We start from the raw sequence: 26,057 nt of genomic DNA on the forward strand, positions 1-26,057 counted from the left end.
TGTTATATGGTGATATGGTTAAATACTCCACCCAGCTGAATAGCATAGTTTTTCAATACAGTCAGCTACACTGTCTTGGCTAGATGCTTTTTGTGGGTTCACCCTACTGAAGGATGCTCTCACGTTAGCACATTAGCTCAAACTTAAACCATAGAGTTGTCAGGGACTGTGCAGGTTCGTGAAGGTGTCTCCTTGTTCTGTTGGTCAAAGCTAGCATAAAAGGTCATCTGGGAGTGAAACCTTGCTGTTATTTATGATGCTCGTAATTGGTACAGGATGCCTTGGAATCTCAAGATGCACGTAATCTATAAGATAGACTTGAGGGAGCAGCAAGATACTAGTTACGGAACGGAATGTAAATGGCTATATTTAGTTTTGGATTGACAGGCCTTTCAGATAATGAACCAGAGGGGAAACGGCTCTTCAGAAGAATGCTGCCAAAGATATGACAGGACGTATTTCATGTGCCAATAAAGAATGCAACATTGCAGATACTGGTTGTGTATTTGCTCCAGAGACTGTGCCAAGTACCTGATCCAACGACACATTCCTTACAGTCCAAGGAACACAATGAAAGGACTGTTGCTTCTCGGCTTTGTTGCAGCTGTTATAGGCAGAGTTCCTGATAACCAATATGCCAGGTAAGGAGAGACACTAAATTCATACTTTCTTGCTTCTCTTGTTCAATTTCTTCCATAGTCTCATTCACTTTTGTCCATACAATGTAATTAGAAGTCTGTATTCTTCCACTTCTAGCTTTTCATCCTTTCCTCTACTTCACAACTGCCAACAGCCATCCAGGTCTCAAAACTGTAAAAGGCTTCCCTAAGTTCCTGGCTTTCTTTTCCCCCTTTAAGATATTTCTTAACCCTAGACAACTCCAGGTTATGAAAGTGCAACTGAAGGATATCCCAACATATGAATGTGATTGGATATGGTTAGGAAATTGAAATAGCTGGTGGAGAGCAGAAGTTTTCTGTCTTTCTCTCTCCACTTTCAGTAACTGTTCATTTTTGAATCACAAACAAGAGAGAATCTGCAGATGCTGGAAATCGAAGCAATACACACAAAATGGACTGAAGAAGGGCCTTGGCCCACAGTGTCGACTGTTTACTCTTTTCCGTAGGTGCTGCCTAGCCTGTTGAATTCCTCCAACATTTTGGGTGTGTTTTGTGTTTTTGATGTCATTTGTTACAATATTGTGGAGGTACAGTTGCCATATCAAGTGAAATGTGTGCATTTTCCAACTTATGGGTCAACTCAATTTAAGGATGTCTACACAAATGAAATCCCTTCATTACCAGGGAACAGCTTGTGCATACCTTTTTGAACAAGCTTTTTGAAACCTCCACTCCTTTAGCTCAATATCAATAAAATCTGATTTTGTCCCGTGGCAGCACGAGATATTACCTTGGTTAAAGGAATACTAGTCACTGTATTGCAGAAGTATTGAAGTCAAGCTTACACTTAACTCTTGTTAAAGGGATAAAGTTTTGCGTCTGAAACCAGAGAATGAACAGCACCTGCAATTTTTAAGGGACGTGGCTCCCGCATTAAAGGTATGATGTTCCATTGCTGCTTAACAAGATGGTGGTCAGTAACTTTTGGTGGAACTGAATGATTAATTATGTCCTTGATGTGCCCACAGATGGATTTCTGGCAGCCATCTTCTCTCGAGCTGGTAACCACTAACAGGAGTGTGGATTTGAGGGTCCCTGCAGCCTCCGTTTCTAAAACCCAGTTTCAGCTGGAGGAGATTGGACTGAAATACGAGTTAGTTTCGGATCATGCATCAACTTTGGGCACAATCTGTACCTCACTAGCAGTTACCAATAGTGGTTGAAATTGCACTATATTGCAAAGATAATTTGTTTTCCTCCGAGTTAGACACGGTAGATGTAAAGATGGTGTTTTCTTTGGCAGGGTATCTAGAAACAGGGGTCATGGCCTCAAAGTATGGGGTTGGCCATTTGGAATTAACGTGAGAAGAATTCTGTTCAATGCAGAGGGTAGTGAATCTGTGGAATTCTCCATCCAGTGTGTTGTGGAGGATCAGTGCAGAGGTACTGTATGGTTGGGTTTAAAGGGACCCAAGACCTATGGGTTTGGTACAGAAAATTGACACTTGGGTAAAATATATTATAGAATGGAGAGACAGTTTTAATAGGCTAAATAGTCCACTTCTTATATTTTACGTTTCCCTTCAGATTCTTCTAGATTTTTTTCTCTCCTTAACCAACATAATTGTAGAAATTGTTAAAAGAATATTGGGTTTTCATCCATAGAAAGACTGTCTTTGCTCATGAAAACCAGTTATAGTTTAACTAACACTACTGAAAACGGAATTTTAAAATTCCATTAAAATCTAGGGGTGCCACAGTAATGTAGCAGATACCATAGCACTCTAACAATGCCAGTGACTTGGGTTCAATTCCCGACAGTCTGTGAAGAGTTTGTATGTTTTCCCTGTGACCATATGGATTTCCTCTGGATGCTTCAGTTTCCTCCCACATTGCAAAGATATATGAGTTAGTAGGTTAATTGGTCATCTGGATGAAATTGAGCAGCATGGGCTCATGGGCTGGAAAGGCCCGTTACAGGCTGTATCAATAAATCAATCAATTAATAAGCAAGAAAGCAAATAGATAAATTTCACAAGAGTATTTAATTCCCCATGACTATCTGCATTTGAAATAAACATAAATTGCTTCAAAAATATATTTGTTACTATGCTAGTATTTCAGTATCTTAGAACAATTAAAGTTTTAAAAGGTGTCTTTTAGTACCATTGAGCTTAAGAGGAAGCTGAGATTAGTTCTATGAGCTGTATGGAGTGAACTTGATGATCAATTGCTCTTTATAGAGATTAATCCTGTTTTATTCATGATTAATTAGGTGACTACTCCTGATTAATGACTAATCAATTCTGATTTATTTGTGTTAATATATAATCAATCCTGATTAATCAGTGATCATTAATGGTGGTGCATAGTTGAATTAGTCTTTCATGCGATTTTTTTTTTAATTTAACATTAATGACTGGGTAAATCCAATTGTCCTTGGTATGATGTGCCCCTGAAATTCCTCCCTCTTTCACACTAGTTTGGCTAATTTGCGGGGAAGCCAGTAGAACCTGTTGTGTATTTAATATTTCAATAATATTTGAGTATTCTGTATGTATATGTGTATATATATATCTATATATATACACATATACATATGTGATTAAGCATTAAGCATTTTTGTTCATTTAAATAATTAATTATGGGTTTACATAAACATGTTAATTGCATACATGATACGTGCGTACCTTGCTTAAAGTAAACTGAAAGTTAGACCTACGTTTCAGACTCCTGTGGCTTCCTTTGAATTAGTTTAATGTTTTTAAGTTACAAAACATAAGAGAACCACTACCCACTAATCTTCAGGATGCACACATAGTGTCTCCTGATCTTATTTCACACAGTGTTTTAATTGATGACATGAAGACACTGATGGAAAACCAATTTGACCAAAAGGATAACAATTCTACCAACTACAATTATGAAAAATATCATCAATGGATTGAGGTAAATGTATGATGAAGAGAAAAATACAAAACTATAACAAAAGTAAAGTCATTCTGAAGAGATGCATAATGTAAATTATGATTCACATAATTTTTCTCGTTCAGTGCTACTAACCAGACTCCCATCTAATTAGTATATTTTTAAGTGCCAATCATTCCTGAAGTCTCAGTTATACATTCAGTGGCCATTTTATTAGGTCCCTCCTGAACCATAATAAAGTTGCTTCTTTGTGTACGTTCATGGACTTCTGCTGCTCTAGTCCATCCACTTCAAATTTTGAAGTATTGTACATTCAGAGATGCTCTTCTGCCCATTACTGTTGTAACATTTGGTTACTTGATACACTGCCACCTTCCTGTAAGCTTGAACTAATCTAGTCATTCTCCTCTGATCTCATTCATTAAATAAGGTATTTTTCTCCACAGAACTGCCATTCATTGGGTAATATTTGTTTCACAAATCTTGCTCTGTAACCTCTAGAGACTCTTGTGTGCGAAAATCCCAGGAGATCAGCAGCTGCTGAGATAAACTACACCTTCTGGCACCAGCCATCTTTCCATGGTCAAAGTCACTTAGACCTTCGCCATTTTGGCATTTGGTCTGAGCAGCAAGTGAACCTCTTGACCATGCCTGCATGCTTGTATGCCTCGAGTTGCTTCCATGTGATTGGCTGATTAGGTATTTGCATTAATGAGCAGGTGTACATAACAGAGTGGCCATTGAGTGTAGATTTGTCTGGCTCCAACCCTGAAGATCCAGGAAATGGCATCATTTGTTAATATTGCTTGTTGTCATTTTTCTTCTCAATGTGCATCAAATTGGGGCTGGCTGTGCTAATTTAATCTATGGCTTGTCTTTGTTGCAATGGGTGGGTTTCCCATTATTCTGCCAGACATGAGTGATCATAGAAACAACAGATGACTTCACTCACCTCAGCTCCAAACTGCTTTCACTACCTATGAACTCCTTTCTAGGACTCTACAACTCATATTCTCAGTATTATTGCAACACACACAAATATTCTCTGTGTGTTGCTTGAATTTCCAGCATCTGCAGATTTCCTCATGTTTGCGTTCTCAGTATTATTTACATTTTTATTCAATAAATAGTTGTACCTAATAAAGTGCCCACTAAATGTATAGTCTGACGTAGAATTAGGGTTTTTCACATACCAGGTGGCAGTGGAGAAGAAGCTGTTGTTGAACCTTGGGCTGTGGCTCCTCAGGTAGCTGTTTTCTCTTGCTACAGAGTACAGAACCGGGGAAGAATCTCAAGATAAAGGACTGACCATTCAGGGCATTAGAATTAAGGACCTTTGGTGCTTGTCAATGAATATCTTCTATATGCTCCTCTGTTAAGGTTAATAGATATTTGGACTATGGTCATGGTGAAGTAAGCTTTTGAGTTTGGAGCAACAAACAACCTGCTGGATGAGAGGATATGGAGAGCTATTGTCGGGGTGCAGCTAGATGAGTTGACAAGTATGTATAAGTGGAAAGGAATTTTTGGTGTTTTCTGTCCAAACCCAGGGTCAGGGATAAAGAATGGACAATTCCTTTTCCTTGTTCGGGTGCTGCTCAAGCCACTGAGTTCATACAGCAGCTTACGAATGTGTTGCCCCACATTCCAACGTCTGCACTTCCTTGTGTCTCATCCTTGTGAGTTTGTAAAGACAGCTTCCAGTGACTAGGGAGACTGATGGGACAGATTTTGGCATCCACTGTCTCCATTTACAAGGCTCTAAACAGGTACAGACTATATCAACATAAGAGCAGTCCCTGTAGCTAACTAAAATGGGCACCAGTAACTTGCTAAGATGTTGATTGGAAAGATTCCTGAGCAAAATGAGTTCTAAATGGCAGACAAATACTGGCCCAGTCCTTATAAAGTTATACAGGACTGAACCAGACATCTGTTCCATATCAGTCCAATATTCTACTTAGTTCCATCTGCCTGCACCCAGATCATAGCCCTCCATACCTCTTTCATCTATGTAGACATCCAAACTTCTCTTAAGTGTTACACTTGAACTCACATCCACCGCATCCACTTCCAGCCTGTTCCAAACTTGTACCACCAACTGAGGAAAGAAGTTCTCCCTCAGATCCCCCTTAAATATATCACCGTTCACCTTAAATCTCTGATCTCTAGTCTGTGTCTATCCCTCCCTGATGGGGAATCTCCTGCATGGATTAACCATTTCTGTACCCCTTAGATCCCCAGACACATAGTATCAGTAAGCATCTTGAAAGACTCAGGTGACACTCTTGAAGCAAAGCGAGTAAGAATGTACAGTAAATGGTACATGGTTAATGTTTACTGCTGATGTGGAATTCTATTGATGAATAAATTTTAGAAAACAATACTTAGAATAGCCATCAGGAGATTTTTTTAGATTATCAGTTAAAAGAAAAAAACATAAATTAATCATATTATATACATATTTGTTGTATTGAGATGATGGTAACATGAAAAATAACAAATTTTGAAAAGTCTAGGAACTTTTAAAACATTTCTAAAGACTGATAAGGTTTATTATCAAATTCAAAACTCTTAACATTGAAGATGAGCTCACAGCTAATTCTCAAAGTTCAAGATACATTTATTAGCAAAGTATGTACACTGTATGAATGTATTTTTTCTACTCCTAGCAGGATCACAACACTATCACATTATAAATTACTCTGGATCATGGAAAAGAGGCTCTGATGCCTGCTTTGGTCCAACTGTAGACATAACCATCTACACTGAGAACAGGAACAATCATCTGTATTCTCTATTGTAGATTGAATCCTGGATGAAGAAAATCACAAATGAAAACCCAAGACTGATTTCTCTGTTCAGAATTGGAAAGAGCTATGAGTATCGCAATATCTATATCCTCCGGGTAAACTTGCTTATTGAATTATTAATATGAGAGTTCTTTATCCCTCCAGCCAACTCTAGAGCAAGTGCCAGATCCTTTAAGCTTTGCGTGACATTGCTTGGTTGTCAGAGAATTTTTTTAATGCAGCATTCAAGTACAGTAGCATCAGCCATGGTATTCTGAGTCAGAAAACTCAATGCATGTCCTCCTGAAACACAGGCTGGGAACCGGGGGCGTGGTAGCAAAGCAGTTAGCATAATGGTTTACAGTACCAGCGACTGGAAAATGGTGTTTCAATTCCCACCACTGTCTGTGAGGAGTCTGTATGCACTCCCTGAGTAATGTGGGTTTCCTTCGGCTCCGCCAGCTTCCAGCCACATTTTAAAGATCTGCGGTTTGGGTTAATGAGTTTTGGGAATGCTATGTTAGTGTTGGTAGCAGGCTGACCCCCCACACATTCTTGGGCTATGTTGGTGGTTGATACAAACAACTCATTTCATTGTATGTTTCGATGTACATGTGACAACTAAAGCTAATCATTATCTATAGAAATACTGAAGTATTCTGTACTATACAAATACTAGTTTTTGTACAAAATGTCAAATGAAGGCTTTATTTTTTCTTTCGATGAGCATAGAAGTCTCCATGACAGTATTTGAAGAGCTGCAAAGGAATTGCTGCAGCACTGTTTATTTTTTTCTTCGAACAACATTGCCTAAGCATGCTGTGCATAAATGGTTTACTTTTTTTTAAAATGCATTTTCAGTGTCTGGGCATTGCAGGCAAGCTCAGTTGTTATTGTCCATCCCCTTTTACCCTCGCGAAGCAGTGGTCAGTCCCGTCCTGGAACTGCTGCTGTCCTTCTGATGGAAAGTACTCCCACCGTACGGTTGAGTAGGGGATACCAGGAGCAAAGACTCAGTGATGAAGGATGATGATGATGTATTTCCAGTCATCATGGTGTGTGATTTGAAGGGGAACCTGTAGGTTGAGATATAACCATATAACAATTACAGCACGGAAACAGGCCATCTCAGCCCTTCTAGTCCGTGCCGAACGCTTACTCTCACCTAATCCCACTGACCTGCACTCAGCCCATAACCCTCCATTCCTTTCCTGTCCATATACCTATCCAATTTTACTTTAAATGACAATATCGAACCTGCCTCTACCATTTCTACTGGAAGCTCGTTCCACACAGCTACCACTCTCTGAGTAAAGAAATTCCCCCTCGTGTTACCCCTAAACTTTTGCCCCCTAATTCTCAACTCATGGTCTCTTGTTTAAATCTCCCCTACTCTCAATGGAAAAAGCCTATCCACGTCAACTCTATCTATCCCCCTCATAATTTTAAATTCCTCTATCAAGTCCCCCCTCAACCCTCTATGCTCCAAAGAATAAAGACCTAACTTGTTCAACCTTTCTCTGTAACTTAGGTGCTGAAACCCAGGTAACATTCTAGTAAATCTTCTCTGTACTCTCTCTATTTTGTTGACATCTTTCCTATAATTCGGTGACCAGAACTGTACACAATACTCCAAATTTAGCCTCACCAATGCCTTGTACAATTTTTTTAAACTTTTTTTTTTGTAATTTATTTTTTTATTGAAGTTCATCATCAAACAAACATTTCCATGAGATGTATTTCAGACATTGTACATATATATCATATAATCATATATATCACAAATCTCCACAAAGTATTTATCTGAGGTACACACTTATAGAAAAGAGTGGAAAGAAAAAACAAGCAAAAGGAAAGAACTATGTACAAGTAGGGAGTGATCTTTTTTTTACAACAGATTCATTGATTTGTGAGAATAAAATCAGGCCTATGAGGCATTATGTAGTTAAACCATTTTTCCCAGTATGAATCAAATTGTTCCAGCTTATGATTAACAGATGTAATTTCCATCCATGTATTTAAAGTTGGGCCCTCCTGTGATAACCATTCCCTAGTAAGAGTCTTTTTACCAGCCACCAACAGTATATTCATTAAATATTTATCTCTTTTCAACCATTCTTGAGGTATATATCCAAAATATATGGTCTTACTCTCTAAGGGTATTTCACATTTAAAGATGTCTTGTAGGGCATTGTGTATCCCCCTCCAACAGTTTTTGATAACAGGGCAGTCCCAAAAAATATGATAATGATTTGCATTTTGATTTCCACAATTTCTCCAGCAAACAAGGAGGTTACTATCATAACGTGATTTCTGAGAGGGTGTAATAAAAAATCTTATCAAGTTTTTCCATCCAAACTCCCTCCATTTCTGTGAACTGGTACACTTTCATTGATACCTCCATATTGTTGTCTATTCCTCCTCAGATATAATTATCCCTCCTTCCTTCTCCCATTTTGTTTTAATGTATGAAGTCGAATGTGTTTTAAGATTTGACAACCCCTTATACATGCTTGAAATGATTTTACTACCATTATCTGAATTATATGCTTTTCTAAAGAGCTCTATCAAGCACAATTTTAACATTACATCCCAACTCCTATACTCAATGCTCTGATTTATAAAGGCCAGCATACCAAAAGCTTTCTTCACCACCCTATCCACATGAGATTCCATCTTCAGGGAACTATGCACCATTATTCCTAGATCACTCTATTCTACTGCATTCCTCAATGCCCTACCATTTACCATGTATGTCTTATTTTGATTAGTCCTACCAAAATGTAGCACCTCACATAGAACTTCCTGTGCCTCTGCTGCCCTTTATTACCTTTTCAAGGAGAGGTTGTGGATTTGGAAGGTGTGGCCAGAGTAACCTTGGCAAGCAACCATGATGCATCTTGTACAGGGTACACAACAATCTTTCCAACGCCATTGTTCCCTCCAATTTGTAATGACCAGTGTGTGCAAAACTCTTGTCCTGGGCAGTTTTTTGCCCAGTGACAACAACATGTGTGCGCTGAATATTTAAGGGAAAGTAAACCTGAAGCATAATAAGGATAATAAAGTACCAATCCAGTTAGTTGTTCATTGTTAAAAAAGACAATACTTACAGGTATCACCAGTTTCTGTATTGCACCTAAATATATCTCATAGGTGCATGTTCCCGGCCGTTCCGCTTTAAATGAACTAGCAGTTCTTTTGAATTTCATGCCCGTTGCTTCTTTAGAATTTGATATCGTGAATCAATAATTTCTTCAGACAGTATAAATAAGCCAGTTCTAAAATCTGCAGACAAATCATCGCAAACTCCATGTTGTCGACACCGTAAGCATCAGAAACTGGAAAAGGAAATGTAATTGTGTACTATCGTGAAATGTGCCAACAAGGTACAGGGTGACAAACTTTGGTGCACAGTTTAAATACCTTTGTGTACGAGTAGCAAAAGATGTGTGTGTGTACACACTTTAGAGGGAACTTTGCCCAACCCTACAACAGTGACTTCACCCTCAAAGATAAAATGTCTCTGGACAACTTGAAGAAGATGTCCAAAGGCACTGTGTAAATGCAAGATTTTCCCTTTTTCTTGACAATGTCTGTCAATCTCTCACTGAAGGTCGGCAAGAGAACACGTACAGCGAAACCTACGATCTTCATGGACTGTGGGATCCACGCCCGCGAGTGGATTTCACCTGCCTTTTGCCAGTGGTTTGTGATGGAGGTCAGTGAACCAATTCTGGAGTTTATTTCATGAAGCTCTTTTTTTTTAGTCAAGATTGAGGAACATATCATTTAATAAGTTTACATTTCCACAGGCTGTTCAATCTTTTGGAAGAAATTGTACCATGGACACCCTTCTCAATAAATTGGATTTCCTGATTGTTCCTGTTATCAATGTAGATGGTTATGTTTACAGTTGGACCAAGGTAGGTATCAGAGCCTCTTTTCATGATCCAGAGTAATTTACAATATAACAGTGTTGCGATCCTGCTAGGAGAAGGGGGAAATAATCACTGAATAGAAAGATGGAGGGGGGAAAAGGATCAATCATGATTGAATGGAGGAGCAGACTCGATGGGCCAAATTCCAAAGATCTACAACTCTCTGTTAGGAATGCTAGAGGGAGGGGGTGGGAGAGAGAGAGAGAAAGTAGAAGGGAAGGGAGGAAGGAAAGAGAGGGAAGAGGAAAGGAGGGAGGAGAGAGAGGGAAGGGGAAGAGAGTGAGGAGAGAGAGGAAAGGGGAAGGGAGTTGGCATTCAAGCTCCACATAGGAGATGGCACCCAAGATCTGGGTTGACCCTGGGTCACTGGAATTATGAGGCAGCAGCTCACTGAACTACCCAAAAAAAGCAAAAGAACAAAAGACCATTTATTCTGAAAATCAAGGAAATGTAGAATAGGTATATGCTGAGCTGGAAATGTAAAACTATTTTATATTTCAGGCCTGATCTAACTGAAATCTTCTTTGATTATGCTCCCATTTTCATTCTCCTGAGGAGCCTCTCACCAATACTTTAAGCCGTACTTTCTTTCTTCAGAAGTTGCCCAGATTAGCCCTGTATCTTGTGCATGTCTCTACAGATGTAAATAATGGCAAATGTATTTCCATTTAGCAGGCCTCCCGTGTTCTAACCATCATTACGAGGTTACCCCAGTCTCTGCTGCCATGTCCCAAACCACATCAAGTCCAATTCACCCAACACTTCTGTGCTGCTGGCCAGTCAATTATTTCATTAAATAAAAACTACCCTTGTTTTCATACCTCTCTCTAGCCTCACTCTACCTGTCTTAAAAAATTCCTCCAAAGCTCATAGATACCTATATTCCTCCTTTCCTGGCCATTTGATCATCTCATAAATGCGAGAAAGTCTGCAGATGCTGGAAATCCAAAGCATCAGGCCAAGACCTTTTGTCTAGAGCTGAAAAGGAAGGGGGAAGACAACACAATAGCCAGAAGGTGACAGGAAATATAAAGGGCTGGAGAAGAAGGAATCTGATAGGAGAGGAGAGCAGACCATAGGAGAAAGGGAAGAAGGAGAGGAACCGGGGGAGGTGATAGGCTGTTGAGAAGAGTAAGAGGCCAGAGTGGGGAATAGAAGTGGGGGGGATTTTTTTAACCAAAAGGAAAACTCGATATTCATGCCATCAGGTTGGCAGCTACCCAGAAGGAATATAAGGTGTTGCTCCTTATCATTTCTGTTGCTTCTCCAATCTAGCCACACCTTCAATTACCAAAGCCCTAATCACCAAACTCCCTCCTATGTTTCTATCCTCTTGAAGATCGCTTTATAAAAAGTAGTTATGAGGAAAAGGGAAGATTAGATTTATTTGTCACACGTACATTGAAGCATCCTTTGTGTCAAACCAAATCAGCAAAGATTGTGCTGGGCAACCTGCAAGCATCGCTGCCAACATAGCATGCCCACAACTTACTAAGCTTAACCATACACCTTTGGAATGTGGGAGGAAGGAAGAGCACCTGGAGGAAACCCACATGGTCACAGGGATTTCATTTATCACTTTTATCCTCTCCCTGAGTGGTCCGTTATCAAACTTCCTTTGTCTGTCGTTCCAAGAAAATACTTTTGGGATGTGTTGCGAGGCTAATTTGAAATACAGGTTGCTGTTGTTTTTTGCTGTTGCTTCCCACAGGATCGATTGTGGAGGAAGACACGCTCCAGGAATCCTGGCACTACCTGTGTGGGCACTGATCCCAACAGAAACTTTGATGCCAAGTGGTGCTGTGAGTTTGTGCCTTTAAACCAACACTCTGTAAGCAAGGTGGGAGCACTTGTTAAAACAGAAGGAAAGAAAGCTAATTCATCAGTAGTATTAAGCAAGCCATGTTGTAAAACGCATTATCTGTAGGAAGCAATTCCCATCCACAAGGCCTGGCCTAAGATCACAGAACACAACCTCAGAATAGAAGGGCATCCTTTTGGAATGGAGATGAGGAGGAATTTCTTTAGCCAGAGAGTGGTGAATCTGTGGAATTCTTTGCCACAGGCAGCTGTAGAGGTCAAGCCTTATGTATACTTAAGGCAAAGTTTGCTAGATTCTTGATAGGTCAGGACATGAAGGGACATGGGGAGAAAGCAGGAGACTGGGGCTGAGAGGAAAATTGGATCAGCCATGATGAAATGGCGGAGCAGACTTGATGGGCCAAATGGCTTTATTCTGCTCCTATATCATATTTGAGAGAGGTGGGGACTGGGGTTGGAGGGTTTGAGTTATGATTAAGTCCAGATGATCTGGGGCTTTTTCCCTGGAGTGAGGAAGGCTGAAAGCATACAAATTCAGGAGGGCATAGAAAAGGCATAGGCTCCCATCCTTTTTTATGCCATGGAGCCTTGCCATTAACTGAGGGGTCCATGGACCCCAGGTTGCAAACCACTGGTTTAAGGGGTTATGGACCAACACAGACAAAAGGGACTAGCTCATGCAGGCACCTTGGTCTGCATGGAAGAACCTGTTTCTCTTCTAGGGGAAAGGGGGGAAGGGAAATAGAGAAAAGGCAAAAGGAAATGGGGTGGGAGTGGATGTGGAAAAGAAGAAAAAGGACAGGAAGTGATTGAGGGCAATTATGGAAATATTCAAATTTACACAAGGACCAAGTCCTGGAGACACAAGAGACAGCAGATGCTGAAGTCCTGAGCAACTATCTGCTGGATCAACTCAAGTTATGCGGAAGCAAAGGTACTGGTGACATTTTGGGTCAAAATCCAACATTGGAACTGTTGAGATGCAGGCTTTTGATCCAAAATGATGACGAGACCTAGCATTGGTTAGTCTTGGTCATAATTGAGGGGAGAGGAAAAGGATGTGGTAGAGGGTGATGGAGAGAAGGACACACAGCATATGTAGATGTCAGCTGGAGTAGAGAGCAATACAGAGAGATTTCAAAAAGAAAATCAACCTGGAGAAAAACTCATCTTTCTTTCAATAAGTATCACAGGGGCATTGACAGACAACTTGTGTGGGTGTGGATGTTCTGTAAAGACAAGATGTGAAAAGTTTCAAAGAGCATGAAATGGGAAGCTAACTAAAGAAGCTCTCAGACAGGCATTGCCTGCATCAGTGGCATAATATAGGCACCGAGACGGTGGAGAATGGGTGTGGGGCAAGCAGCTGGCCAGTCAGTCCATCATGTAGGCTAGCAGAGAGCCAATGGAAATAACAAGAACCTCTTAATACATGTGGAGGAGAAACGCCTGTCATAGGACAATCACAGAGAACTGACAGTGATTCCAGGAGCTTGAGCAACGTTATGATGGCTATCGGCTTGAGTGTCAGTTCAGGCTTGACCTTCAGCTCCAGGATAACATCCAGAAACACAAGAGATTCTGCAGAAGCTGGAAATCCAGAGCAACACGCACAAAATGTTGGAGGAATTCAGCAGGTCAGACAGAATCAATGGAAAAGAATTAGAAGTCTATATTTCTAGCCAAGACGCTTCATCGGGACTGGAAAGGAAGGGTTTAAGGTGGGGGGATGGAAAGGCGTACAAGCTGGCAGGTGATAGGGGATGTCAGGTGAGGGGGAGGAAGGTGGGTGGCAGAGGGGTGAAAAGCTGGAAGGTGACAAGTGGCCAAGGCAAATGGCTGAAGAAGAAGGAGCCTGACAGAAAAGGAGAGTAAACCATAGAGAAAGGGAAGGAGGAGGGTCACATCCAGGATAACACCCAGGCCAGCTGTGTTGGAGGTGACACGTTTTCTGATCGAGGAGCTGTCCACTTCCCCAGGTGAATGCTCATGACCCCACAACAGGAATATACAAAACACAGCAGGTCCAGCTTTGGAGAGCCTCTTGTTAGCTAGGATGTGCATGCCTCTGCATCTGTCACACTGTGGTGGTGTAGAATAGAGTGGTCTGGTGATCAGCTGCTGGGAAAATGGAACTGCTACTCCGCCACTGGACTCAGCATCAATTGCTGACGAAGCAGTCACTACTTATGCAGTAGCTAGCCTGTTGCCTTTTCATCAGCCATTGCTATTTGTCTTAGTTTCCGGCGTGTTTTTAATTATTAACACACGTCATTCTGCAGATGCTGGAAATCCAGAGCAACACACTCAAAATGCTGGAGAAACTCAGTGGGTCAGGCAGCATCCGAGTCCTGATGAATTGTCCCGGCCCGAAGTGTCGACTGTTTATTCCCCTCAATAGATGTTGCCTGGTCCTCCGGGTTTCCTCCAGTATTTTGTTGGTGTTGTTCTTTACTCGTAATTAACTTCATTTTAATCAACATTTACGTTTTAATCCATTCACAGAAGTCGAATGAGTTTTTAAATGAAATTAATTATTCAAAAGGAAAAAGAATCTATCTTGTCTTTCATCAGGAGCAGTATGGGGCAAGAGAAAAGGATTTTGACAGTGAGAATTAATTGCCAGAGTTCTTCACGGAGGTTTGGGTTTCTGCCACCTCAGGCCCTGTAATTGTTTGAAGAAGCCAGTCAGTCGCTCACGGCAATGCTGATCACTAATCAAGCCTTCAATGTATTAGGATCATATAGCAATGAGATTTTAATGAGTGTAATACTATCTGGCTCAGGAATGATCCACCCCTCCTTCATCTCCTTTATCCTGTATGTTGGTTCCAGGTTACTGGATAGAGCACACCAGGACACCAGCATGCAGGATATTCGACCGAGTATATTCGACTCAGGATCCTCGACTGAACATTATTGATAACCCAGCTTGTACAGTTTGTGAACTCCTCCCATGTGGGAGTAGCTAACTGAGAATCATAGGAATAACACTATTAACTACCACTACAGATTGCACATATTTCACAAGGCAACAATAACTCTGTTTCAAAAGTGTTGAACTGGCAGTAAAGTGCTTTGGGTTGTGGAAATCGCTATGTAAATGCTACCTCTTCAATTTTTACCTGCAGCCATTGGTGCCTCACGGAACCCATGTGATGAGACTTACTGTGGATCCCATGTTGAGTCTGAGCGGGAAGTCAGGGCTGTGGCTAATGCCATCCGTAAATACAAAGGGATCAAGGCTTACATCACAATGCACTCGTACTCTCAGATGTGCCTCTTTCCGTATTCCTACACGTACTCATTGGCTCCAGACTACAAGGAATTGGTAGGTGCCAGTGTCAGTTTTCATTAAGTGAGATATCTCAGTACTGTGAGGTTGCTGTTGGTTAACAATATGACAATGAGGTAACCATAGGAAGGATGGCTCTGTGTGTTTTCTTGAAGAAACAACATGCATGCATCATCTTCAGCTCTGATGCAAGCTGATCATTTTAATTCTACTCAAGGTGGGAGCAGCTACCTTGAGCTGTGGTTAATCATTTCTTGAGTCATGTATCTCCAATGAAGCTGTTCATGAGGTAAGAGCCTCCGCCATGAGACAGGTGCCTAGAAATGCAATGGGTTGAATGTAGACCACTCACCCAGAGCCATCCAATCCCACTCTGGCAACTGGAGAACGAACGTTCAAATTTACACAAGGGCCCAGTGTTGGAGACATAAGAGACAGCAGATGATGAAACCCTGAGCAACAATCCGCTGGGTCTGTGGAAGCATAGGGATTGTTAATGTTTTGGATCAAAGTCCAGCATCAGAACTGTTGAGATGCAGGGCTTTGACCCAAAATGCTGACAAGCCCTTGTCTTGTTTAGTTTTGATCAGGAAGCCATTTGACTGCTGTGCGTTGGCATTGGTATCAGTTTATCATTGTCACATGCAGTGAAAAGCTATCTTGCATACTGTTCGTACAGATCAAATTATTAGTGCACTTAGCTAGAACAAGGTAAAAGAAACAATGGAGAATAATGTGTAAAAGCTACTGTAAAAGAGCAGTGCAAGTAAGCAATAAAATGTAAGATGGATTATGAAATCAAGAATCTACTTTTTTGTGCAAGAAGTCCAATGAAGTGTCTGGTAACCATGGGACAGAAGCTGCCTTTGTGCCTGGTGGTACATGCTTTCAAATTTATCTATCTTCTACCTGATGGGACAGGAGAGAAAAGTAAACGTGCCCGTCTGATTCTCCACAAGAAGGAACCCTGTCACCTGAAATCCTTGCCTGGTCTGACTCCAGATGGCCAGTCTGCATCTCTCTTAACCATCAGGGACTGATAGGAATTGACAATGTGCTGGTTTTGCCAGTGTGTAAATAAATGAAAGCCTCTGGACAGTCTATGGGGTTGCTGAGAATGTGAATAGTGCAGGAGCCCTGGTGAGATGCACGGATGAACCACAGAAACATTTGAGATTCATTGTTATCACTGTTGCTGATGCAATAGGGCCATAGCAGGTACTCATGAGGAATTGTTTTTAGAACATGGAACAGGACAGTAACGGCTCTTCGACCCACGACATCGTGCTAACCTTTTAACCTACTCCACGATCAATCTAACTCTTTCCCCTTACACAGCATATAACCCTCCATTCCTCTTTCTTCCATGTGCCCACAGTATCTCAGGGTCTCTTAAATTTCCCTGAGGTTTCAGCCTCTATCCCCACCCTCTGGCAATACACTAAAAGCACTTACCATGACCATGATGGTTCTTGGCAAAGTTTTCTACAGAAGTAGCTTGCCATTGCCTTCTACTCTGCAGTGCGTTTACAATACGGCTGACCCTAGCCATTATCAAAACTCTTCAGAGGTTTTCTGCCTGGCGTTAGTGGTTGTATACCCAGGACTTGTGACTACCTGCTCATATGAACATCCATCACCGGCTCCCATGGCTTCATGTGACCCTGGTCAGAGGGCTAAGTAGGTGCTACACCTCACCCAAGGGTGACCTACAGGTTAACGGAAGGAAGGAGCGCTTTATACCTCCTTTGGTGGATACATATCTCCACCCTGCCAAAGAATATAGATATCCAAATACTGCAAAAACTGAATAGTGAGGTGGTCTTCATGAGCCAGTCACAAAACTGATGGCAGAGGGAAAAAGCTGTACTTGAAACCTTGAGTATGGTTCCTAGTTTTCCTGTGCCTTGTCTCTGATGGTAGCGTTTAGAACAGGGAATGTCCTGAATAGTGAAAGTTCTTAATTATGGATGCCGCCTTCTTGAGGCACTGCCTTTTGAAAGTGTCCTCGATTTTGTGGAGTTCGTGCCCAGGATGTAGCAGTTTCAGTCCGCAATCCTCTGCAGCCTCTTCCCATCCTGGTAACTTCCAGGCCCTGGCTCAAAATGGGTGTGTAGGTTGCCAACTCAGGGCACCCACACTCAACAAAGGGAAGCTGGAAAGTCCGAGGTCAAAGTGCAGGCCAGTGTCGAGTGTCTGGGTGTCAGCACCTGACTTGGATAGATTATTGGAGATTCTATTTCAAACCGTATAAGCTGAGTCTCCAGAACTCCGTGTTACAAGTAATAACCTCCTCCTATTTTTATCTACTCCCTATAAATTGATTTGCTCTCCTCCCTAGAATTATTGTCCAACATGTTTTATTGATCAACAGATTACAGATCTGAATCTTTCCCCAGCTGCTGCATTGCTTTCCTCATGTCCAAACATACGTTTACTAAATTCATCACATCAGCCATATCTCCAGCCCCTGCCCAGCCCAGCGCTGAGGCTCTCTGCTCCCCTCTGCTGTTACCACACAAGAAATCATCGGATGCTGTTGCATCCTGGTCAGTTTGTATTGGGCAAGCCGGCAACCAAAGACAAAGCACCAACACCAATGGTTTGTGCTCCTGGATTAGTGATCTGAGCCACTCAGTTTGAATCCCACCCCAGCAGCTGGGAAATTTAAATGCAATCAAATAAAATCTGGAAATTGAAGAAAAATTATATTAGTAAATTGGTTATTATGTCACATGGACCAGGGTACAGAGAAAAATTTTGTTTTGCATGCCATCCATTCAGATTTGTTTGATGCACTGAGGTAGTACAAAGGGTAAATAATAACTAAATGGAGAATAAAGTGTTACAGTTACTGAGAAAGTACATAATAAAATACTGGGATAGTACAAAAAATGCCAGTTTGTAGCATCCACATATGTTCTGGCCCATGGGATTCAGATTTATGGTGGTTTACTCTTAACTGCAAACTTCTTGATTGGCTCTGAATTCACCAAGTCCAGGATGGACAACAAATCCTGGCCTAACCAACGATGCCTACAACCAGTGAATGAATCAACATTTAGATTATCTCCCTCAAATAATTAACTGATTAGTATGGGAAACACGGTAGCACAGTGGTTAGCATAACACTGTTACAACGTCAGCCACCTGGATTCGATTCTGCCACTGAGTTTATACATTTTCCCTGTAACCGTGTGAGTTTCCTCACACATTCCAAAGACCCATGGTTGGAGTTAGGGTTAGTAAGACGTCGACATGCTATGTTGGCATCGGAAGCAGGGCGAGTCTAGCGGGCAGCTCTGTTTTAGTCACTGGTGCAAGTGACACATTTCACTGGATGTTTCAATGTTTTGTTGTATATGTGACCAAGAGAATTCTAACAGGCTGCATCACTGTCTGGTATGGAAGGGCTACTGCACAGGACCGAAGGAAGCTGCAGAAAGTTGTAAATCTAGTCAGTTCCATCTTGGCCACTTGCCTAAAAAGTAGCCAGGACATCTTTAGGGAACGGTGTCTCAGAAAGGCAGCATCCATTGTTAAAGACCTCCAGCACCCAGGACATGCCCTATTCTCACGGTTACCATCAGGTAGGAGGTACAGAAGCCTGAAGGCGCACACTCAGCGATTCAGGAACAGCTTCTTCCCCTCTGCCACCTGATTCCTAAATGGACATTGAAGCTTTGGACACTACCTCACTTTTTTTTAATATACAGTATTTCTGTTTTTGCACGTTTTTAAAAATCTATTCAATATACATAATTGATTTATTTGTTTATTTATTATTATGTTTGATTTTATCTTTTTTCTCTCTGCTAGATTATGTATTACTTTGAACTGCTGCTGCTGAGTTAACAAATTGCACATCACATGCTGGTGATAATAAACCTGATTCTGATTCAGATTCTGTACTTGCTAACGCTTTATTCTGTATTGTTGTGTTTTTACCGTGTTCTACCTCAATGCACTGTGTAAAGATTTGATCTGTACGAAAATTATGCAAGTTTTTCACTTGTCTTGCACGTACCTTGGCACATGTAACCATAATAAACCAATCCAAATTCCAGCACTATTTATCTGAAGGAACTATATCAAAGATCCTTCAAGTCACAGTACATCCACTCTGTGTATCACATCCTCAGAAGGATAAATCTAACCCTCCTGAAATCATCGATTACTCTGTCACTGCTAAACCTCAGAGTAATTTTTTAGTCGAAAGAGCTAGAATACAGGTTGTCAGTTAAATTGATTACATGCCCCCAACATTCATAGTTTAAAGTACATTTATTTTCAAACTACTTATATGTCTGAGTGACGGAATGGAAATGTACTCTTGGGCAACGTGTAGCAGCTGCTTAGACTACCAGTCCCCCCACCCACGCGATCAGGGTCACGTGAAGCCACGGAAGCCGATGGTGGATGGTCATATGAACAGCTGGTGCATATCAAAAGTCCTGGTTATGCGACCACTGATGCCAGGTAGACAATCTCTGAAGAGTATTAATTATGGCTGGGGTCACCCATCTTGTAAAGACACTGCCCAGAAGAAGGCAATGGAAAATCATTTCTGTAGAAAAATTTGTCAATAACAATCATGATCAGGAGACCATGATGACCCACAACATACTACATGGCACATAATAGTGATGATGACATATATGTCACCCCATACAACCCTGAAATTCATTGCCTTGAGGCATATTCAATAAATCCATAGAATAATAACCATAAGAGAATCAATGATAGCCCACACCAACTTAGGCATCAACCAGTGTGCCACAGGCAACAAACTGTGCAAATGAAAAACCAAAGAAATAATAAGAAATAAATAAGCAATAAATATCAAGAACATGAGACAAGGAATCCTTGTAAATGTGAACATAGGTTGTGGGAACATTTCAATGGGGGGACAAGTGAAGTTGAGTGAAGTTATCCCCCTTGGTTCAAGAGCCTAATGGTTGACGGGTGATAACTTCCTGAGCCTAGTGGTGTGAGTTTTGAGGCGCCTGTAACTTCTTTCTGATATTAGCAGTGAGAAGGGAACATGTCCAGGATGGTGGGAGTTCCTAATGATGGATGCTGCTTTCCTATAACAGTGTTTCATGCATTTGTGCTCAATGGTGAGGTGGGCTCTACCCATGATGGACTGGGCCATATCCACTACTTTTTGTTGGATTTTCCATTTTGAGGGTATTAGTGTTTCCATACCAGGCTGTGCTGCAGCCAGTCAATATACTCTCCACCCTCATGCACATGGTAAAAATATGTACACGTCCAAGGGGCTATCAGAGGGCGCGTTGTGCAGAGTTAGGGCTTCTGCCTCACACCCCAAGGACTTGCCTTCAGTCCTGCCATTAGTGTGGGATTTGCACATTCTCCTCAAGACTTGTGAGCTTCGAATTCAGTACATTGGATCCCTCACACACCCTGAAGGGGACTTCCTTCACTCAGAGAGTGGTGCGAGTCTGGAAAGAGTTGCCAGCGGAAGCGGTGGATGTGGGTTAGATTGCAACATCTACGAGAATTTTGGATAGGTACATTGATGGGAGGGGTATGGAGGGATATGGTCTAGATTGCAGGTTGATGGGACTCGGCAGAAGATTAGATCAGCATGAACTGGATGGGCTGAAGCACCTGTTTCTGTGCTGTAGTGCTCTATGACTAACTCAGTGAGATGCTGCTAGGTGAATTGGCCACAGTATACTTCCTTTTAGTATAGGTAAGGAAGAAAGAGTTCCAGGGCTACATGGGAATAAGGAAACAGGAAACAGGATTAATGAGTTTGCTCTGCTGGGTGCTAGCATGGTTCTGATGGGCTGAATGTTCTCCTTGAACGTCATAATTGTTCTTTGCTCATAATAAGTAAGTAAGTAAACCAAAAGGTAATGTTTAAATTGATGAATTGGTTAACTATTGTCACATGTACTGAGGTACAGTGAAAACCTTTGTTTTGCATACCATCCATACAGATCATTTCATCAATTCATACAAAGGAAAATCAGTAATAGAATGCAGAATAAAGTGTTACCGTTATAGAAAAGGTGCAGTGCAGGCGGGTAATAAGGTACGAGGGCGAAAAATGAGGTAGATAGTGAGGTTTAGAAGCCAACTTATCTTACAAGGGGACCATTCAATAGTGTTATAACAGCAGGAAAGCAGCTGTCCTGAGCCTGGCAGTATGAGGTTTCAGGCTTTTGTATCTTCAGACTGGTGGGATGGATGAGAAGAGAGAATGTCTGGAGTGTGTGGGATATTTGATTACATTGACTGTTTTACCAAGGCAACAAGAAGTGTAAACAGAGTCTAAGGGGGGGGGGGGGGGCTAGTTTTCATGATGTGATGAGCTGTGTCCACAACTCGTGGCAGTTTCTGATGGTCTCAGCAAGTGCAGTTGCCATGCCAACCCATGATGCATCTGGATAACTTGCTTTCTATGGTGCATTAATACAAATTGGTGAGGGTTGACTGGGACAAGCCAAATTTCTTCAGCCTCCTGAGGAAGTAGAGGTGCTGATGAGCTTTCTTGACCATGGTTTTTTTGTGGTTGGACCTTTTTATGCCTCTCTAAATGTAGCAGTATCTAAATCTTCTTCCCTCATAGTCATCAGGGGAGTTACCGTGGCACCCATCCAAACATCATACCAGCCATCATTTCAATATGATTTCCACAGTACAATACTCCTTGGAGTATATAAAATGGTCATTAGTAAATCCAATAGGCAAATCAGGAGAAATTTCCATATTTGGTGATGGATAAAGAGGTGGAATCGACTACCAAAGGAGGCACATAGCATTTAAGGCAGCTTGCATAAGAGAGGGAAAGGAAAGGAATAAATGCTAGTACATTTAATTGAGAACATTGTGAGAGGTGATGCAAACATTGGCTTGGACCAGGTTGGGCTGAATCAACAGCTACTATGTTGTTCTACATACAACTTTCCTCAACTTTAATGATCAAAGTGAAACTTTCTGTATGAGATTTTGCTGCTAACTCTTTATGGTTCTGTGATTGTTTATTAGAATTCCATTGCCCGGAATGCAGTTATGGCCTTGAGGAGCCTTTATGGAACTCGATATACCTATGGTCCAGGTTCACTCACAATATGTAAGTGACAGTAATTGTTCATGCCTGTCTAAAGCCATTGCTCACTGCTCAGAAACAGGAGCTATGCTTGTTTCATTAAGCCAATAAACACTTACCCAGAAAAAAGTTGCAAACCTGATCACCATATCATAGTGAGGTATAAGACAGTAGGAAAAGAAATAAGGAAGGTCTCCATACATTCATATCAACCCTTGCCCAACAGAGGAAACAGCAGAAGGAGTTTGTAATTCTATCTGATAGTCAAAGATGTCCAATGAAGACAAAATCATGCTTTGCTCTCTAATATTTGATTTTAAGGAATAATGGATCAGGTTCCAACATGAACAAACTGTCTACTCTCACAGATATCCCAATGCATGTCTCACAAAACAGAAGTGATCTTTATAAAACATATTAGAAGCTATTGTGGAGCAGCAGCTGGTTAAGTATCTGAAAGGAAAGAATTTGCAGGAACTTGGATAGATGGCAGAGGACTAGCTCTTTTGCTCTTTATATTGGCCTGGTACAGACTAAAGGAACAGAAATGCCTCCTCTGTTACAACCACTCTACAGTTCTGTTCTATCCCTCTCCAGATCCATCAGCTGGAGGTTCGGATGACTGGGCCTATGACATTGGAATCAAATACTCATTTACCTTTGAACTCCGCGACTTGGGTCAGTATGGTTTCTTATTGCCTGAGTCGCAGATCAAGCCAACCTGTGAAGAGACCATGTTGGCAATCAACTACATCGCCACTTATGTTCTCGGGCATCCATATTAATCTTCCTCGGTGAATGAGTAATTTTTGATTCTTGGAAGTATTGCATTTGTACATTTCTATTGCTTGGAATGTATCAGTGTATATTTGTTTTTGTATACGAAGCAGAGTTCAGAGATCTTCTGGTCAATTTCTCTCTTATGAAATGTCTTCTGTTTCCCTGTTGCCCATTTCTTATTGTTCCTCATTCTCTTTCCATTATTTTTCTTTCTGTTTCTTCTCTTTCTCCTCCCTCTGATTTTCTCTCCGCTTCTTTCCATTCAGAAGGAGGTGATGGACATAACGTTGAGGAGTGGAGTTTGTAGGATAATTCTCCCACCATGAGGCTGCGTTTCTATTTCTTGCTCCACTACTCATGCTCCCAACCGCCCCCCCCCCACCTTGCTCCTTTACTTCTCTAGTCCTTCATTCTCCAGTCAGAACATTCATTTCCAAACCCATCAATTTTACAACCTCTTTGTCACCAAACTCGGTGCTGAGTTTTCCTAAGCTCTTTACCCTTCATTTCTCTCTCATCAATGAAAGACTGGCCTTTCCTCTTGGTAGTATCCTTTATCCTCTACCTATTTCCAGCCTCCATAGGCCTCAAAGCCTCTACCCTACCTTCTTATTTTTACAAAGGCCTGCCTTGCTTCCACAGGAAACCCATCTTTCTCTCTATTTCTATATCAAGCTCACGAGGGGAAGAAAGCCACAGCAGCATAAAGAAAATGGAACTAAGCACGCACCGCATGTGTGATTCACGGGCATTCATACTTATATTGAGTTTAATCCTCTGTATCTTAGCCCTAATGTTGATTCCATACATCTGAAAAAATTGGTGAATTTATAATAGCTGAGAAAGCTACAATAATTTTGAAAACTGAATTCATATTGACTGTGATTATATCTATAGTTGGTATACAAGAAATATGCCATACCCTGTCATTTCATTCTCCTTGATATGTGGGTGCATACTGTCAATCAGAGCTTCAAATGCATACATTCCAATTTGTTCTCTAATGTCAAATAGCTTGAAACATATTATATCCGAGTAGGAAATTTCCTTCCATTTGCTGATCTGGTAAAGATCTTCGTTCCCACACATGATGGAGTTAGAACGCAGAATACAGACCATAAAAGGCTGTAGCACAGTACAGACCCTTCAGCCCATGATGTTGTGCTGACCTAATCTTGCCCTTCCTTTCTATGTAGCCCTCCATTTCTCTACCATTTGTATGCCTGTTGAAGAGATTCTTAAATGCTCCTAATGAATCTGTCTCTACCACCACCCATGGCAGGGCAGTCCACACACCCACCACTCTCTGTGCGAAAAAACATACCTCCGTCATCACTCCACCCACCCACCCCCTAGACTTTCCTCCAATCACCTTAAAACTATTTCCTCTTATATTAGCCATTTTTGGTGCCAATGAAAGCACACCCTATGTTATCTTTCAAATATGACTTAATCTTAGCTTTGAAAGAATTTGCAGACTTATTGGTGAAAGGCAGAAGAGATGATTAGCTGGCAGTTCATTCAGAGATCTGACAAAAGTTGGACAGTTTGAATGGTCTTAATTTATCAGAAAATTGTGTAATTCCAAGAGTACACCGTCAATTCTCAAATAACACAAACTTAACATTTTCCACAGGGTTGTTGCTCTGGGAAAGATAACAGTCTCAATTCTTTCATACTCAATTATATGTATGATAACAGTCAACAATACATAGGAAGTAGATTAGGACCTGGAGATATTGGGTTCTGGATTTCTTCATCCAGATTCTCTACACAGCAGTTAACTTCACCTAATGGATAGAGGAAAGGGAAAAAAATCCACTTCCATGACTGCATATTCTATTCCCAAGCAAATACTTTTTTCCTTACTTATCCCTGGTTTACAACCTGTTGTGTATTCTGCAAGTTTGCACTGAAGAAGGTGGAGTTTCCAATTTGAGATCCAACCCTCAAGCTGATCCTGCATGCCCAAAGATACTTTGGTCAGTTTTCAGCCCTTTTCCATGTAACAAGTACACAGGTTACAACACACTTGTCAACAACAGGTCTCCAACCAGGACTCAGGTTTCAGAGAGTTAAGCGCCGGGCCAGATTGAAAAGGTCAAGATGTAGGGGCCAGAGACCAGGTGGGGGCTGGTTCAGTTCACTGCTCCACAGCATTTACTCAACTCTGCACTGAACAATGGGTCCCTCTTATGGACTTCAGTTCAGAAACACTATTTGCTTGCGATTACTGCTTGCACGATGATATTTTTACATCGCACATTGGGTGTTCAGTGGTCTTTTTATGGGTTATTTTATTTTTTATGGGTTCTTTTTTATGGGAATAATGTGGTTTTTATTCTCTACACATTGAGTGTTAGATAGTCTTCTTTATATATATGGGTTCTTTTTTTGGGTGTCTTTGTTTCGTGGCTGCCTGCAAGGAGACAAATCTCAAGGTAGTACAATGTGCACATACTTTGATAATAAATGTACTTTGAAACTTTGATACACTGCTAGGAGTAAACACCCTTCATCAGTGTCAAAAAACCTGCTGCATCAATTTGCTTTCATTGTGGGAAAGATATTTCATTTAAGAATGATTAGGTTGTCATCTATATTGTGGAACCATTTAAGTGCTGTAATAAAATAATCTACTTAACAATAAGAAATTATGTCAATTCTTACAGCAAACAACCTGCATTTATCTAGTATACAGAATTTGTTAATCTATATTGTTTTTTTTAATTCATTTATCGGGGTACTCTTTCAATTAATTATATCTCAAGAACAATTATGCACTGTAAACCAACAGTA

The 26,057-nt window shown here is 41.1% G+C and overlaps 1 protein-coding gene across 2 annotated transcripts; it reads left to right on the plus strand.

Moving 5' to 3' along the window:
* Positions 1–519: 519 nt before the first annotated feature.
* LOC140725717 (carboxypeptidase B-like) lies at positions 520–26,057 on the plus strand. 2 transcript variants are annotated; one of them, XM_073041556.1, is made up of 11 exons: positions 520–641; positions 1,484–1,559; positions 1,649–1,773; positions 3,467–3,569; positions 6,355–6,456; positions 9,957–10,061; positions 10,156–10,266; positions 11,993–12,083; positions 15,234–15,433; positions 22,418–22,502; positions 23,076–26,057. In XM_073041556.1, exons 1-11 carry the CDS (start codon positions 571–573, stop codon positions 23,261–23,263), a joined length of 1,257 nt encoding a protein of 418 aa, XP_072897657.1. In that variant the 5' UTR covers positions 520–570; the 3' UTR covers positions 23,264–26,057. The 2 variants fall into 2 exon arrangements, with proteins under 2 accessions (XP_072897657.1, XP_072897658.1); XM_073041557.1 differs by lacking the exon at positions 1,484–1,559 and having other exon boundaries at positions 521–641.

Source organism: Hemitrygon akajei, chromosome 3, assembly GCF_048418815.1.
Source record: "Hemitrygon akajei chromosome 3, sHemAka1.3, whole genome shotgun sequence".
Classification (NCBI taxonomy): Eukaryota; Metazoa; Chordata; class Chondrichthyes; order Myliobatiformes; family Dasyatidae; genus Hemitrygon; species Hemitrygon akajei.

Coding starts and splice junctions, on each gene's coding strand:
- LOC140725717 (XM_073041556.1), top strand. CDS start 571: ATGAAAGGACTGTTGCTTCTCGGCTTTGTTGCAGCTGTTATAGGCAGA. Junction 12,084..15,233: donor CTTTGATGCCAAGTGGTGCT/GTGAGTTTGTGC, acceptor TTTTACCTGCAG/CCATTGGTGCCTCACGGAAC. Junction 22,503..23,075: donor TCCAGGTTCACTCACAATAT/GTAAGTGACAGT, acceptor ATCCCTCTCCAG/ATCCATCAGCTGGAGGTTCG.